Source organism: Polypterus senegalus, chromosome 6, assembly GCF_016835505.1.
Source record: "Polypterus senegalus isolate Bchr_013 chromosome 6, ASM1683550v1, whole genome shotgun sequence".
Lineage (NCBI taxonomy): Eukaryota > Metazoa > Chordata > Cladistia > Polypteriformes > Polypteridae > Polypterus > Polypterus senegalus.
This window is the reverse complement of record NC_053159.1, coordinates 81,922,298-81,935,832: the sequence shown is the minus strand read 5'-3', so window position 1 is coordinate 81,935,832 and position 13,535 is coordinate 81,922,298. Positions and strand designations below refer to the sequence as shown.

At 37.8% G+C, this 13,535-nt stretch overlaps 1 protein-coding gene across 1 annotated transcript in view; it reads left to right on the top strand.

The window, feature by feature from the left end:
* The window catches only part of itgb2 (integrin, beta 2), a 119,243-nt gene extending 107,121 nt beyond the window's left edge, over positions 1-12,122 (top strand). The window contains exon 17 of the mRNA XM_039756427.1: positions 9,844-12,122. Coding sequence (XP_039612361.1) covers positions 9,844-9,915 — 72 coding nt within the window. The 3' untranslated portion in view covers positions 9,916-12,122. The remainder of the gene's footprint in view (positions 1-9,843) is intronic.
* The last annotated feature ends 1,413 nt before the right edge of the window (positions 12,123-13,535 follow it).

Here is a 13,535-nt window from a genome sequence, read left to right as displayed (position 1 = left end):
GAAACTCAATATTCTCTTAGAGGGACACTCTTTGTAGGATGCATTCAGGGCCATCCTCTTTTATACAGTGGTTTTATTCTGAGGTGCTCACTATCATGGAGAGTGAACCTAGGGGCTCTGCACAGGAGCCTCATTTTGGCTGCTTTTTCCAGAGAGCACCCTCTTTCTGACAGGTCAAATCAATGGATATGAAGACTAATCAATACATCAAAATGTTTGTTTAATGACTTTACAACCACAGTCCAGTACAATATTAACAAATTGCAACTACTGTCCCATTTCACTGGTCAATTTTGACAATACCCTCTACCCTTACCTACTATGAATACGACTCCAAGGATACTTGAATGCTTTTACTTTAGACAGCTGCTACCTGCTAATCTACAGCTAGTAAACCATTCTTTTCTATCATTGGGCCATGACCTTTCACTTGGAGGTTCTGATTGATTCTTATTATTCTACTTCACTGTGCACACAATTTCAGAATGTAATGAGGACAATATCAAGTATCAAGCATGTAACATTTCAATCCTCACTATCCCATCCTTAATATTATGAACTAGATGCACCTATGATAGTGTTATATGGCCACTTTAAATATACTCCACACTAAGTATTGTGGACCACCAGGGGACGCACCGCTGCCCAAACCCGACACAGACAGATGTGGGACGCAAGTTTGGGGCTCACGTTTTTCTTTTCTTTTTTTTTTTCTCCCGTGGGAAATGCTTTCCCCTGTTTCCCACGTGTGCAGCACAGTCATAGCACAAGTCAAAAGCACACTTCCCTTTTTTCTCTTTCTTCTCCTACACTCCTCCTGGCAAGCTTTGTCCTCTTCCACCCGACTCTGGCTCTAGGAATAGTGACTGCTGGCTCCTTTTATAAGGCATCTGGAAGTGCTTCAGGTACTCATTGACCTAGATCTGGCAGCACTTCCGGGTGTGGTGGAAGTGCTTCAACTAAGAGCTCAGCAGCAGCTGCAGCACCTGCAGCACCCCTTGGCAGAGTCCATGGAACCCAACAGGGATGCACCAAACTCCAGCTCTCATGTATGAGGCACCTCTGCAACCCAGGGGGACTGCCACCTAGTGCTCTGGGGGAAGTAATGTTCTGGATATGCTCCCTCCCCTGGTCCTTCCAGCGTGCAGGCTTCCTGGCCAAATGCCACAGTATACAAATGCAGTCATTGCTCTACAAACATTGAATGGAATATAGCAGCAGACGCAGAAATTTGTATACAGTAGTTAGTGTTTCAGATCATCGCCATTGGTCAGACATTAGTTATTTGCATGCAGTCCTTATATTGATGGATTGAAGGCCAGATGTCCACATGACCATCATCATGTAATTCTTCTACGTGAAGCCTGAAAACCATGAGGACTGATTTAGATCATTTATGTTAGGTAAAATGCCCAGTGGGAGCTGGGTGGTCTCATGGCCTTGGAACTCATGCAGATTTTCTTTTTGTTTCTCCAGTCCTCTGGAGTTTTTTTTTGTTTGTTTTTTCTGTCCTCCCTGGCCATCGGACCTTATTATTATTATTATTATTATTATTATTATTATTATTGTTAATTAGTATTGCCTAATTTTATTTTTACATTTTTTCTTTTTTCGTTCTTCATCTTGTATAGCACTTTGAGATATATCATTTGTATGAAAACATGCTATATAAATAAATGGTGTTGTTGATAACATTTTGAAGTACAAGGTTAACCTCTCCGATCATATGACATGTTTTAATGAACACAGCTAATCTCAGAGACACACAATTAACTGGACTAATGAAACATCATATTTAATTCCTGAAAATATAAAGTATGTATCATTATTTTTTTAAAAACCAAATTAATGCTTATTAGTTTATAAGTATAACGACTAAAATGTAAGAAAAGCAAATGTGAATGGTACTGGAGCAAATGCAATGTCATCTCAAGTTGCAACTAATTTCTGAATTTACAGTCAGTCCAATTCAATAACTAATTATGCATTAATATACAGGCATACGCAATAACAAAGTCTGCTCACCGAGACGAGATAACTTGAAAACAGCAGAAAAAAAGCTGTTTTGTATGAATTCTGAAATAATAATCCCAAACTGATATGTTTAATTTCACAAAAGTTGTGTTAAATTTGGGAAAATTCTTAAAAGGATGGAAGGATTTGTAAAGGTTAAGCATCACGTGTGTGACATTTGAATTAATTTCACTTGTCTGTTAAATATCAGTCTTCATTTAATGTCTCCCCATATACTCATGTAAACACAACTCTCACCATAGCAAATGTCACAAGCTTGACAAAGTGATCTTTCTGACAAAATTGATATGAAATGTGTGTTATTACAAATGAGTTTGTGTAAATGACAACATCCTGAATTTTCTAGATATTCAGTAATTAGTGGATGGACAGTGATATAATACTGTTTAAAGTTTTATTTTTGATATTGGTTTTCAGCAGTTTTTATTTGTCAGATACTCGAAAGAAAATGTCAGTTTATTGTGTGCACATTTTAAAATAAATGAGGCAGTTCATGATGACTGTATTATTTTTATACATCCTATGCTGATATCCCACCCCACCAAATAAAGTCCCCCCTATTTGTTATTATACTTGGGAACATCTCCCTCTCAGTTCATGCCCTGCACTAGTTCTTCTGTGCTGAAAATCTGAGCCATGCCATCCCCAAGTGGCAAGCAAGTGATAGCATATGTGAGTTTCCAAAACATGTCGTCTTAAGATTACGTAACATGATCACACAGCTGCCATTTGATTTTTGACCTGAAAGGCATATTTTGGAGCAACCCCGTTTTTAAAAATTAAGTTTGCTATGAACAGGCCATAGCTAAAACAGAAATTCATCTTAGTTTACATTAGACAGACCATTCCTCCCAATTAAGCCCTCCAGATACCCCTATCAAAAATCTCTGTTTTTGCCATGACCGTTGAATTGTGCCAGAAGAACTGTGCAGGCACTAAGTTAATTTTTGTACATCAAATCCACTATCTCCAGAAAGGCAGAATATTGCACAAAGTTGCTAGAGGCGCAAATACAAATAACGGTCACCATTTTTTTTCACTGCAATTCAAAGTTACATTAAGGTTATCCTGTAATCCAGCGGTGCAAATTTCAGGAGTTTTTGAGTATTCCTGCACCCAGGAGTGACTTCCTCTGTTGGGCATCTCCACAACAGAAGATACACTACACTTAATGAAGTCTTTTTCAGAGGCAAAGCTTTCTGTGGAAGGTAGTGTCACTACATCTAGCTGGTATATTTTAACATCTTACACACAACATTTCCATGCCCCTGTTTTAGAGTTTTCTGCAGGTACTGAAAATGAAACCCAATCCCACCTGTACCCAGGGTTGCCTTAACAGCATTATAGGCCCCAGGCAAAGCAGTGCACTGGGGCCCCTACTTACACAACCACTCACAGGAATAAAAATGTAAATGGTCAATAAAATTAAACATTAAACATTTAAAAATTTTAAATGTATTGCTTTGGTCAGTCAGTCAGTCATTTTCCAACACGCTATATCCTAACACAGGATCACAGGGGTCTGCTAGAGCCAATCCCAGCCAACACAGGGCGCAAGGCAGGAAACAAATCCCGGGCAGGGTGCCAGCCCACCACAGGAAACACACACACCAAGCACACACTATCGACAATTTAGGATCGCCAATGCTCCTAACGGGGAGAACATACAGACTCCACGCAGGGAGGACCCGGGGAGCGAATCCAGGTCTCCTTTCTGCGAGGCAGCAGCACTACCACTGTGCCTCCGTGCCGCCCTATTGTATTGGTACTGTACATCCAACAAAATCAGTCTTTAAACATTAAAAAACATGCTGTGCAGCAAAGATTAATCAGCATAAATGATAGATAGATAGATAGATAGATAGATAGATAGATAGATAGATAGATAGATAGATAGATAGATAGATAGATAGATAGATACTTTATTAATCCCAAGGGGAAATTCACATAATGTTTGAACAAAAATAACATGAGCTTTGAAAAACACAAACATTTCAACATATAATCATCATCAGTTGATAAACCATACACATGTTGATGGCACAGTATGAAATTACTATGAATTATTTATTATTAATCAAGTGTTCAACACAAACATTTGCAAAATTTCTTTGCAGAGAATGGAGTTGAAGTGACTTTAACATATATACGCTTTTACGTTATGTAGTGAGTGAGATTCATTCACATACATGCATGTGAGGTTGCAGAGGTGACCGTGATGCTAAATCAGAGGCGAATGCCAATGTCCACTTGTAACACAATAACAAATATTTATAGTTTAGTATTTATTTATTGACAGCAAGTCACAACATACATAGATTAGCAACTGCCCAGCATGCGAATGTGTTAAGACAGCCCTGCCTGTGCCAGTGACAGTTTGTATGTAAACCCACCTGCTTCTATTGCAGTTTGAACTCATGTACATTAATTATCCCTTTACACAATTTCCCATTTTCTGACACTGTGCAACTGTTTATTATTGCTGAATAATTAAATCAGCAGTCCTCAGTAAAGTAAAGGGCAGTGGTTCTCAACCTGTGGTGTTCATTATGAGTAACTATTGCTGTCCAATTCGGTAGCAAATTCTATATTAATATACAGGCTGAAGCAATAGCAAAGTCTGATCAGTTATGTGAGGCAGCTTGAAAACAATATCTGAAATAATAATAATTTTAAACTGACAAGATCAATTTCATAGTAATAATAATAATAATAATATTCATTCATTCCATGATGCACTTCGGACTCTGGAAAAATTACCAGGTGTACCCATGTTAGTCAAGTTACACCCAATATTTTTTTTTTGGATGTAAAATCAATACTTTCCAAGATACAGAAAGATTACAGAAGGGATTGGGAATGTCAATTTTATGTGGCCTAATTTTTTCATCATATTTCACAAGTCCATAGCTCAGGAATTAAACCATTGAGCAGACTCAGACTTTGCACGCTGGTCCATTAATTGGTATAGCATGTAAAGAAATTAAAACATTTGGACCCTGCATGGTCAAAGGAGTCCCTTGAAATTAACCAAAATCGAATAAGAGTTTTTGGCCTAGCTATGTTTAGGCCTCAGACACATGTATTTGTAATGAACACAGACTTTTGATTTTTTTTCCTTATTCAGGTAACTATATGGACTTTCTGAAAAAAGCAATAAACAGAAAAGTAACTGTATCAGGGTTTAAACAGCAGACCTCTCAAATCCAAAAAATCATTTTCAGAGCACCCTAACGGCATGTGGGAATATGCAGATGACTTTTTCAATATTTTTTATCTATTCTACATTGTCCCTTCCTTCACAGAACACAAGCTTTACATTTCTTATGAAAATGTTTCATGTTTATTTTCCGTCCTAAACATAGACTGAATGTGACATGTGTCAATAGTGGTAATCACTGGGTTTTCAATCAGTAAGTTATCAAAAATGTCAAACTTTTTTTCATATAAAATGACAATGTCCTATCTCAAGTTGCTGAACAGAGAATGTGATTCTCCAATGCCAAAATGGTATCTGGTATTTGAGAATACCACCGTTACATCCCCACAGAAGATGGCAAACTCAAAGTCAGCCAGGTATCTATCTGGTGAAGACAATCAATTGACTGTCTGAATATTCACTACTGAAGCTGCAACTGAGATCATGTGCTCTCACAATCACACTCCTGATGCGTCCATCTCATTAGACCAGTGTCCTATTAGCTACATCATTGTTGGGCAACCGGAATTTTATAGGGGCGCCGTGAAAACTTTTGTAAAATATTTAAAATTGCTAGTGTTTTTGAACTTTTGGTTGATTAAAAAGATAATGTTTAAAAAAAATATATTTTATTTTGGAAAAACAGATAACGGAACATTTACGGAAATGAAGTCTATGAAATGTGAGAGACTTCAAGTGATCGACAAGGAAATGCGCGTCTGTCTTTTGAAAATTGATCCTCACATCAATCTCATATGTGCTAAAAAAACAATCTCAATGTTCACATTAATTCAATTTAAGATTTATCCTTTGATTCCTTTATTAATTAAATGTCTTTCAATCTTGTAAAATTAACTGTTTTTATTGGCAATTGTCCATAGATTGTGTCGTCACGACTTTATTTATGGGCAGTCCCTCAGGTGCGCCACGAAAGAAGATTTTTGGACTTAGTGCGCCGCAACTCGAAAAAGGTTGCCTTTCACTGGGATACATGGATGAAGAAAAATGTTGGATTGGTGTGATTACTGACATGAGTAAAGTGAAATCAGCCATCCTGATAAGTTTCATGCATCCAAACTATCCTGCACAGTCTTTTTATTGGCCACCTTGAGACGATCTTTGTTGGGTGCCATTACAGTGCGTCATTGCACTGCTTAGTGCACCTACAGTGGGCAGTGCACTTCCACTGAAAGAGAATTAAAATGGGTCACATATCTGCTGCTGCAATGCCAAGGTGTTAACATTTCATTATGATTAGTGTTGTTTGTATTTAATAATAAATCAAGCAGCTGTTGTTCATGCGTTGGGCTTAATGCACCTTTGGTCATATTTTTATTTCTTCTATTAATACCCAAGTTAGTGATGAAGAACTTGATGATTATCATTATTGACAAATGGTGAATTTAACCCATGTTTAGAATGGAAAATAAAAATGAATGATTCACGAAACAAAAATAAGACTTGTTTTTTGAGAAAGAAGAGACAAGGTAGGATACTGGAAAAATAATTTAGAAAATGTTGTGGGGAACAGCCCGGACACAGATAGGTAGACATGATTTTAATGCACCACACACATTTATTTACAGTCGCTATTTACAATAAACACACACAACCCAGTGCCACAGCACCAATCACCCCAAAGGTGCCTCCCGATAAACTTCTGTCAGCACTCCCCAGTGTGGCGGAAGTACCGGCCACGCACCCGGAAGCACTCTGGGTGTTCCTCGTCTTTTTTCCCCCCAGCACTTCCGGGTGTGGCGGAAGTGCCGAGGGCCAGGGCTCCTCAGGCATCCAGGCGCCCCCTGCCGGTGACAACAGGCCTCTACAGGGTTGAGCTTCCAAGCTCCGCACTCATTTTCCCCAAAGCCACCAGGGTGGTTGCCAGTTCGCAGTTGGGAGGAGGCGTAAGCCCTCCTCCGGTCCTTCTGGGCATCCCGGCTGGGTACCACCCCCAGCTGCTCGCCACAATGTCTGGAAATTCACACAGTGCATTAAGCTTATCTGAAAATGAAACCCAAAATAATTTTTTTTTTTTTTTTTTTACGTTTGAGAGATCTGCTGGTCAAACTTTCTGTAGATATCTAAAAATGCAAAAAAATGCCAGCAGGCTGTATCGGTAAGAAGTATGCTTTCTGAAAGTCTAAACATGGCACGAGACGCATTATATATTTTTTTCCATTTTTGAATATCTGCTCTTACTGAGTGGTGTTTTCTGGACCATTTTGATTTTGTTATGTACTAAGGTACCACTATGCACAATTGGAGCCTGCTAGCTGGTTTAGTTCTTGAGATACGGTCTTATGAAACGATGAAAGAATAAAAAGCCGTGTCAAATTTGACACCCCTCACAAAACAGGTTGTATCTTGGGAATTATTGATCTCACATCAAAATAATTTTATTAGATGTCTCTTGGATAACATGGGTACACCTGGTACTTTCTTCAGAATTTTTTGAAACCAAAATGTGTGGGATTTCTGGAAAATCGGTGGATTGGACGTGGAATGACCCTTTCGTATGTTCAGTTCCAGGATCTTTCAATGGAAATTAGTGCAAAGTCGTAGTCACGCCAACCTGAAAAGTGCGCCTCTCACAGTCTCACGAGCATTTAAGCGCATGCATTTTTAACAGTAGTGATAGATAACTGAAGTAATGTGTAGCACATTGTCAATAAATATGCATAAAAATGACAATTCCTCCTTTTGTGGCTTGTTTTTCCAGATTTTTGACCTTGTGTATAATTCTTTAATCCACACCCACAATATATTTTCCTAAACCCGTTATGAAGAGGATGTAAGGCAATACTTTCACCCACCCCTATGGCCATCTGCACTTATGCAAAGCTCTTTCTCCATTATCAATGTCTGATATCTCCCTATGTCAGTCACACTTCTCCTTGTGGGTGGGGAACCTTGATGGTAGCGTCACCTTGTTGGTCCAGGCTGACAACTATCAGGCTAGATGGGTAACTTGGTCACTAGACATTTCCAGATGAGAAGTACTTCCAGATGATTCTTGGTATTCCTGTTCTGCTTCTTCTTCTTTCGGCTGCTCTCGTTAGGGGTTGCCACAGCAGATCACCTTTTTCTGCACCTTCCTGTCCACTGCATCTTGCTCTGTCACTCCCATAACCTGCATGTCCTCTCTCACCACATCCATAAACCTTGTCTTAGGGCTTCCTTTTTTCCTCTTACCTGGCAGCTCTGTCCTTAGCATCCTTCTCCCAATATACTCAGCATCTTTCCTCTGCACATGTCCAAACCAACGCAATCTCGCCTCTCTGACTTTGTCTCCAAAGCAACCAACCTGAGCTGACCCTCTAATGTCCTCATTTCTAATCCTATCTATCCTCGTTTCATCCAATGCAAATCTTAGCATCTTTAACTCTGCCACCTCCAGCTCTGTCTCCTGCTTTCTGGTCTGCTATTTTGTTTTAATTGAAATCATCATTATCACTTGGCTTTGCAATCATTTCTTGTTACTGTCACAGTACACCAAAGCATAAATTAATTCAGCAGTTTTAGGTAAAGGTCATAATGCACCACCTCTTAAAAGTACAGTAATGTATAGGGGACCATTTTGTATCGGTGTATTGTAGTCGGGCCAATTAGATAGATAGATAGATAGATAGATAGATAGATAGATAGATAGATAGATAGATAGATACTTTAAGGGCAAACGTTGTGATTCTGTTTGGTCAGGGGGGCAGCAGGACTCTTCATACTACTTGATGGAGACCACTGAAAGCACAAGGTTAGTGAGGGGTTTATCAATAAATGTGAAAGGTCCCCTAACATTTGTTCAACCTTTACCATTTTTGCAGGTTTTGATTCATTAATCTTTATACATATACAGATATTTTAAAATTCATGAGAATCATTCATATAAAGATGTAAGATCTTGAACAACTGCTATTCAGAAAATATAGCCCTTAAGTTACTTACTGTATGTGTTCTGATCTCTTTGTACCCTGTGTATAACTTGACAGGCAGCTTAAACTCACTCCCTTTTACAACACAGGAGAAGTTTGCCTAACATATTTAATGTAGCAATTGGGAGAAGGTAAAATGACGATGCTTTGAGCGGCTTGAACAGAAAACAGACGAGGATCGAGTTAATAAAGTTAGCTGTGCTTCTTCCTACCAGTTACTACTGATTATATCATCTGATAGTGACAAATAAAATGACTATTAACATATTTAATTAGACTACAATACCACATTAGACCAACAGATGATGTATTCTAAATACAGAACTTAACTGAACAACACAGTTCTTTTTAATTAAAAGACATTAAACTGTGCCAGAATACAACTTTTATAGTGTTACATTCAAATTGAATATAACTGCTTGACATTTTCCTGATGTACAAAACATTGTGCACTTGTTCTGATTTCATGGAAGTCTCAGGACTGTAATGCCATAGGTGGCCAGTGCATATCATTAAATTACATTTTTATAAGTTTCTAATTTAAATGTTCAGATTGGCCAGATGAGCTTTAAGGGTGGTGACAGTTAAGTGATTTTCAAGAAAATATCAGGATCTGGAAGCATTAGGTTCTTTGTTGCGAAGTTCAAAACTTTAATTGGTTTGTGTCTTTTGTTTTTACAGGCAGATAATCCACTTTTCACAAGCGCAACTACTACTGTAATGAATCCTCGATTCACTGGAGATGGAAAGTAGACTGAAGACGTGCAGGATTGGTAGCTGAAATCATGTAAAATTAATATTTGCTATTCTTATGAGTATTATTAATTCAGATATATATGATTGTTACTTACCTCTGTTAATTTGTTAAAGACCTTTAGGAGTATTTGTTTTACATTACCATTTCAGTTTTTAAAAAGTCATCATTTAAACCTGGTTGGACTCTGTCCCTGCTGTCAAATTCAATATGAAAAGAATGATGGCTTCCCTCTGAACCCAGCATTTGCACAAAAGGCCTGGTAGGTTTTAATTTATTGTATGAGGCCCTCTAGTGTACACATTTGGAACTGCACTGAAAGCTACAAAATATTTACTTGGAAATGATTTTATGGTCCATCCTTACATGAACTTTCTTACGTTTTTGCTAAACAGATTAAATTACACATTGTGTGCTTAGAGATATTTTAATATGCTGCAGAAACTTTTTTTTATAATTTTTGCTAGAAATATTACAGAGACTTTTTTTTTACTCCTTGTAAAGGGGGTGATCACATTGCAAAGATCATAATTGTGCAGCCTGTTGCAAGATGGTATTTTACAAATTAACCTGCATTACTCCTCTGCGAGAAGACCACCTTTGCTTATGACTTTACCCAAATGTGCTCTGTTCCTTCTGTCTTCTGTTCCCCACCGTTGCATATAGCAATATTCAGAATTCCCAAAACAAAAATCAAAATTTTCAAAGAATATCAAAATGCCAACAAAGTAAAGAATAAAAAATAATTTAAAAAAAAAGGAATAATTGCAAGAACCCAACTATACCAACAAGACTGAATGGTAGATGTTTCAGAATGCAATTTACAGGTAAAGGATGAAAAAAAACCTTCAAAGCAGAGCCCATCTTTACACACAAACAAAAAACCATGATTGTTGCACTAAGAATAATGCATGTGCCACAATGTGAGCTTTAACTTAGATGTAAATTGTGTTAAGAATGGTCTAAATCGGGGCATTTTAATGTATAGGCACAATGGGCACTGACTGTAGGTCCACAATATTTCTGATGCCTATGTATGTTTCTGTTTTGCTATCAAAGTGCACTACTTCATCCGTGGGGCTATGATGCTATTAAGATGGCCTTGGAAATATGTTTGTTCTATAGCTTCAGTATTCATGTGTAACATGACATGCTACATTTTCTGCATACTTTTTATGGACAAATCTGGTTTATAAATAATATGTTATAGTAAACCAGTGCAGTCTTTAGGGTAACAAAGCTCCAACATCATTACAATAATCCAGCCAGCCACCATCGGAATGAAGGCTTTCGACATAAATGGAGTTGTTGGCCATAGGTGATGGTGATGTGCCTGCTGTCACTTTACGTCTAAGAAACTACTGTTATTGAGGTGTAAAATGGAATGCAGACATTTCAAATTATAAGGAGAGAGGCCATTCATTTAGGTTCATAGACTACACTGTCTAAGAAGGGATGTCTTTGCAACTTTTAAAAGAAAATGGTAGAAATTTCAAGCAGTTTTCTTCTTCCAGCTGCAACTGCTTTTGCCATCATGGGCAGGACTGAGGCATAAAGTTGAACAAATCCTGGGTGGCTCACCCACCCATCACAGAGAGGGGGCGCTCATGTATGCCCTCACGTGATGAACTAAATTCATCCTTTAACTGAATCTTTGGCATGTGGGAGAAATTCAGAGGGACCATCGAAAAGTCACCCAAAGACCTGGAGAATCGCACATAGACCGTGAAGCGGCTGTGATTTAAACCGAGCGCTAACATCGGAATGATTGTGCCATATTTACAATATATTAGTCTGGATGCACATTCATTCACTGCCACATACATAAAGGCAAGTTAAGGTACATACGTTTCTTGGAAATAAGTTATGAAAAGTAAATGCATATATTTTTTATGACATTTTAATAACTCAGCTATATTTAAATACAATTTACACTCCATTGCAACACTGTTATTTTCTTAATCAGTATTTGTGAAATAATTTTGTAAAGTTATGTGTTTTTATCTGTAATATTTAAATAATTTACATAACAAATCGAACAATTTCTTATCTTTTCTATTCAAAATATTGGTTAGGATGAGTTGTTAGTTTTATTAGAGTAATTTAAGAAAATTAAATAATAGTATTCATTCTTTTTATATCCCAGCCAACTCTGAATGTGAAAATGCCTTGAACAAGTTAATAAAAATAATTCTCACCAAAGAAATACTTTTTTTCTCCAGAATATTTTTTTTATTTGCAAGGATTGCACAATATACTGTATAAAGCATTCTATCAGTCAGTCAGTCAGCTATTACATTTTACTTTGTTGTGACGGCAGAATCAGACAGGAACCAACTGTTTTTATTGTGTCAATCCGGGTTAATGAGCCTAAAATAAATGTTTCTGAGACGTGTGAATAAACAGAAGCCCTTATAGAAAACCCACACCAACAGGGGGAGAACATGCAGAAAGAATCTGGTGGAAAAGACTATTGTAATCTTAAATGGGAAATTGTGCCAGTTTTGATTATCCCCAAGATAGGGAAGGCCAAAATCGTTAAAACATCTTCTCCAACACACAACTTTTAATATTTAAATAAAATTTTTAATTTAAATAACATAAAGTCCAAATATTCTTAAAAAAAAAAAATAAAATTTACAAAAAAGCAATATTCAGAATTCCCAAAACAAAAATCAGAATTTTCAAAGAATATCAAAATGTCAACAAAGTAAAGAACACAAATCAGTAAAAAAAAAAAAGGAATAATTGCAAGAACCCAACAATACCCCAAATCTAAAAACAAAAAAATCTTGGAAAGAAAAACTCCAAAATTAACTTCCAAATTTCAGAGGAAGAAAAGGGAAGCCAAAGAACGCAGCCTCAGGAGCAAATGCCACAGTGAGAAAGTGGTGGCAGCGGGTGTCTTCAACAGAGCTTACAGGTGATCACCAATTCAAAAGCCCTAAATGATTAGAAATGGGACAAAGCAGTAAATAAAGACAAACAGACAAAACACAGAAACTTTAAACACAAATGTGAATATCTTTTTATAAGTCAAGTCAAGTCAAGTTGGGGAGCATACGCTGGTACAGTGCGCTGCCGCACCCACTACACGGCGAAACAACTCAGGATCCTGGTTGGTAACCCCCCAGGCAGACACACGGTCCAGTCCTAACCTCCGGAAATGACCCTCCATCTGCTGCAGCCAGGTGTTACGTGGGCGACCCCTTGGCCTGATCCAGCCACTTAGGTCCCCAACAATGAGGATCTTATGAGCCGGATCACCCTCAGGGAAACGCGCCACATGGCCGTAGTGCCATAACTGACACTCCCTCACAATGCAGGTAATGTGCCTCATTCGGGACTCCATGAGCAACCACTCATTCTACATCTAGTGACCTACCCAGTGACTATCCAGTGACCTGAGACGAAGACTGGACTCCTTTGGTACTGTGTGTCTCTTCTGTTTATAAAAAGAAAGAAAAATACATCAAATCAAAAGCGCAGTCCTGATGGTACCAATGCAACACACTCTCATTCCCCGCTCAATAAACAGACTTTTAATAGCTTTAATGCACAATCTTTTGTTCCCCTTTTATGCTAAAAAGAGTGAGAAGAATCTGATTTGATCCTGTAA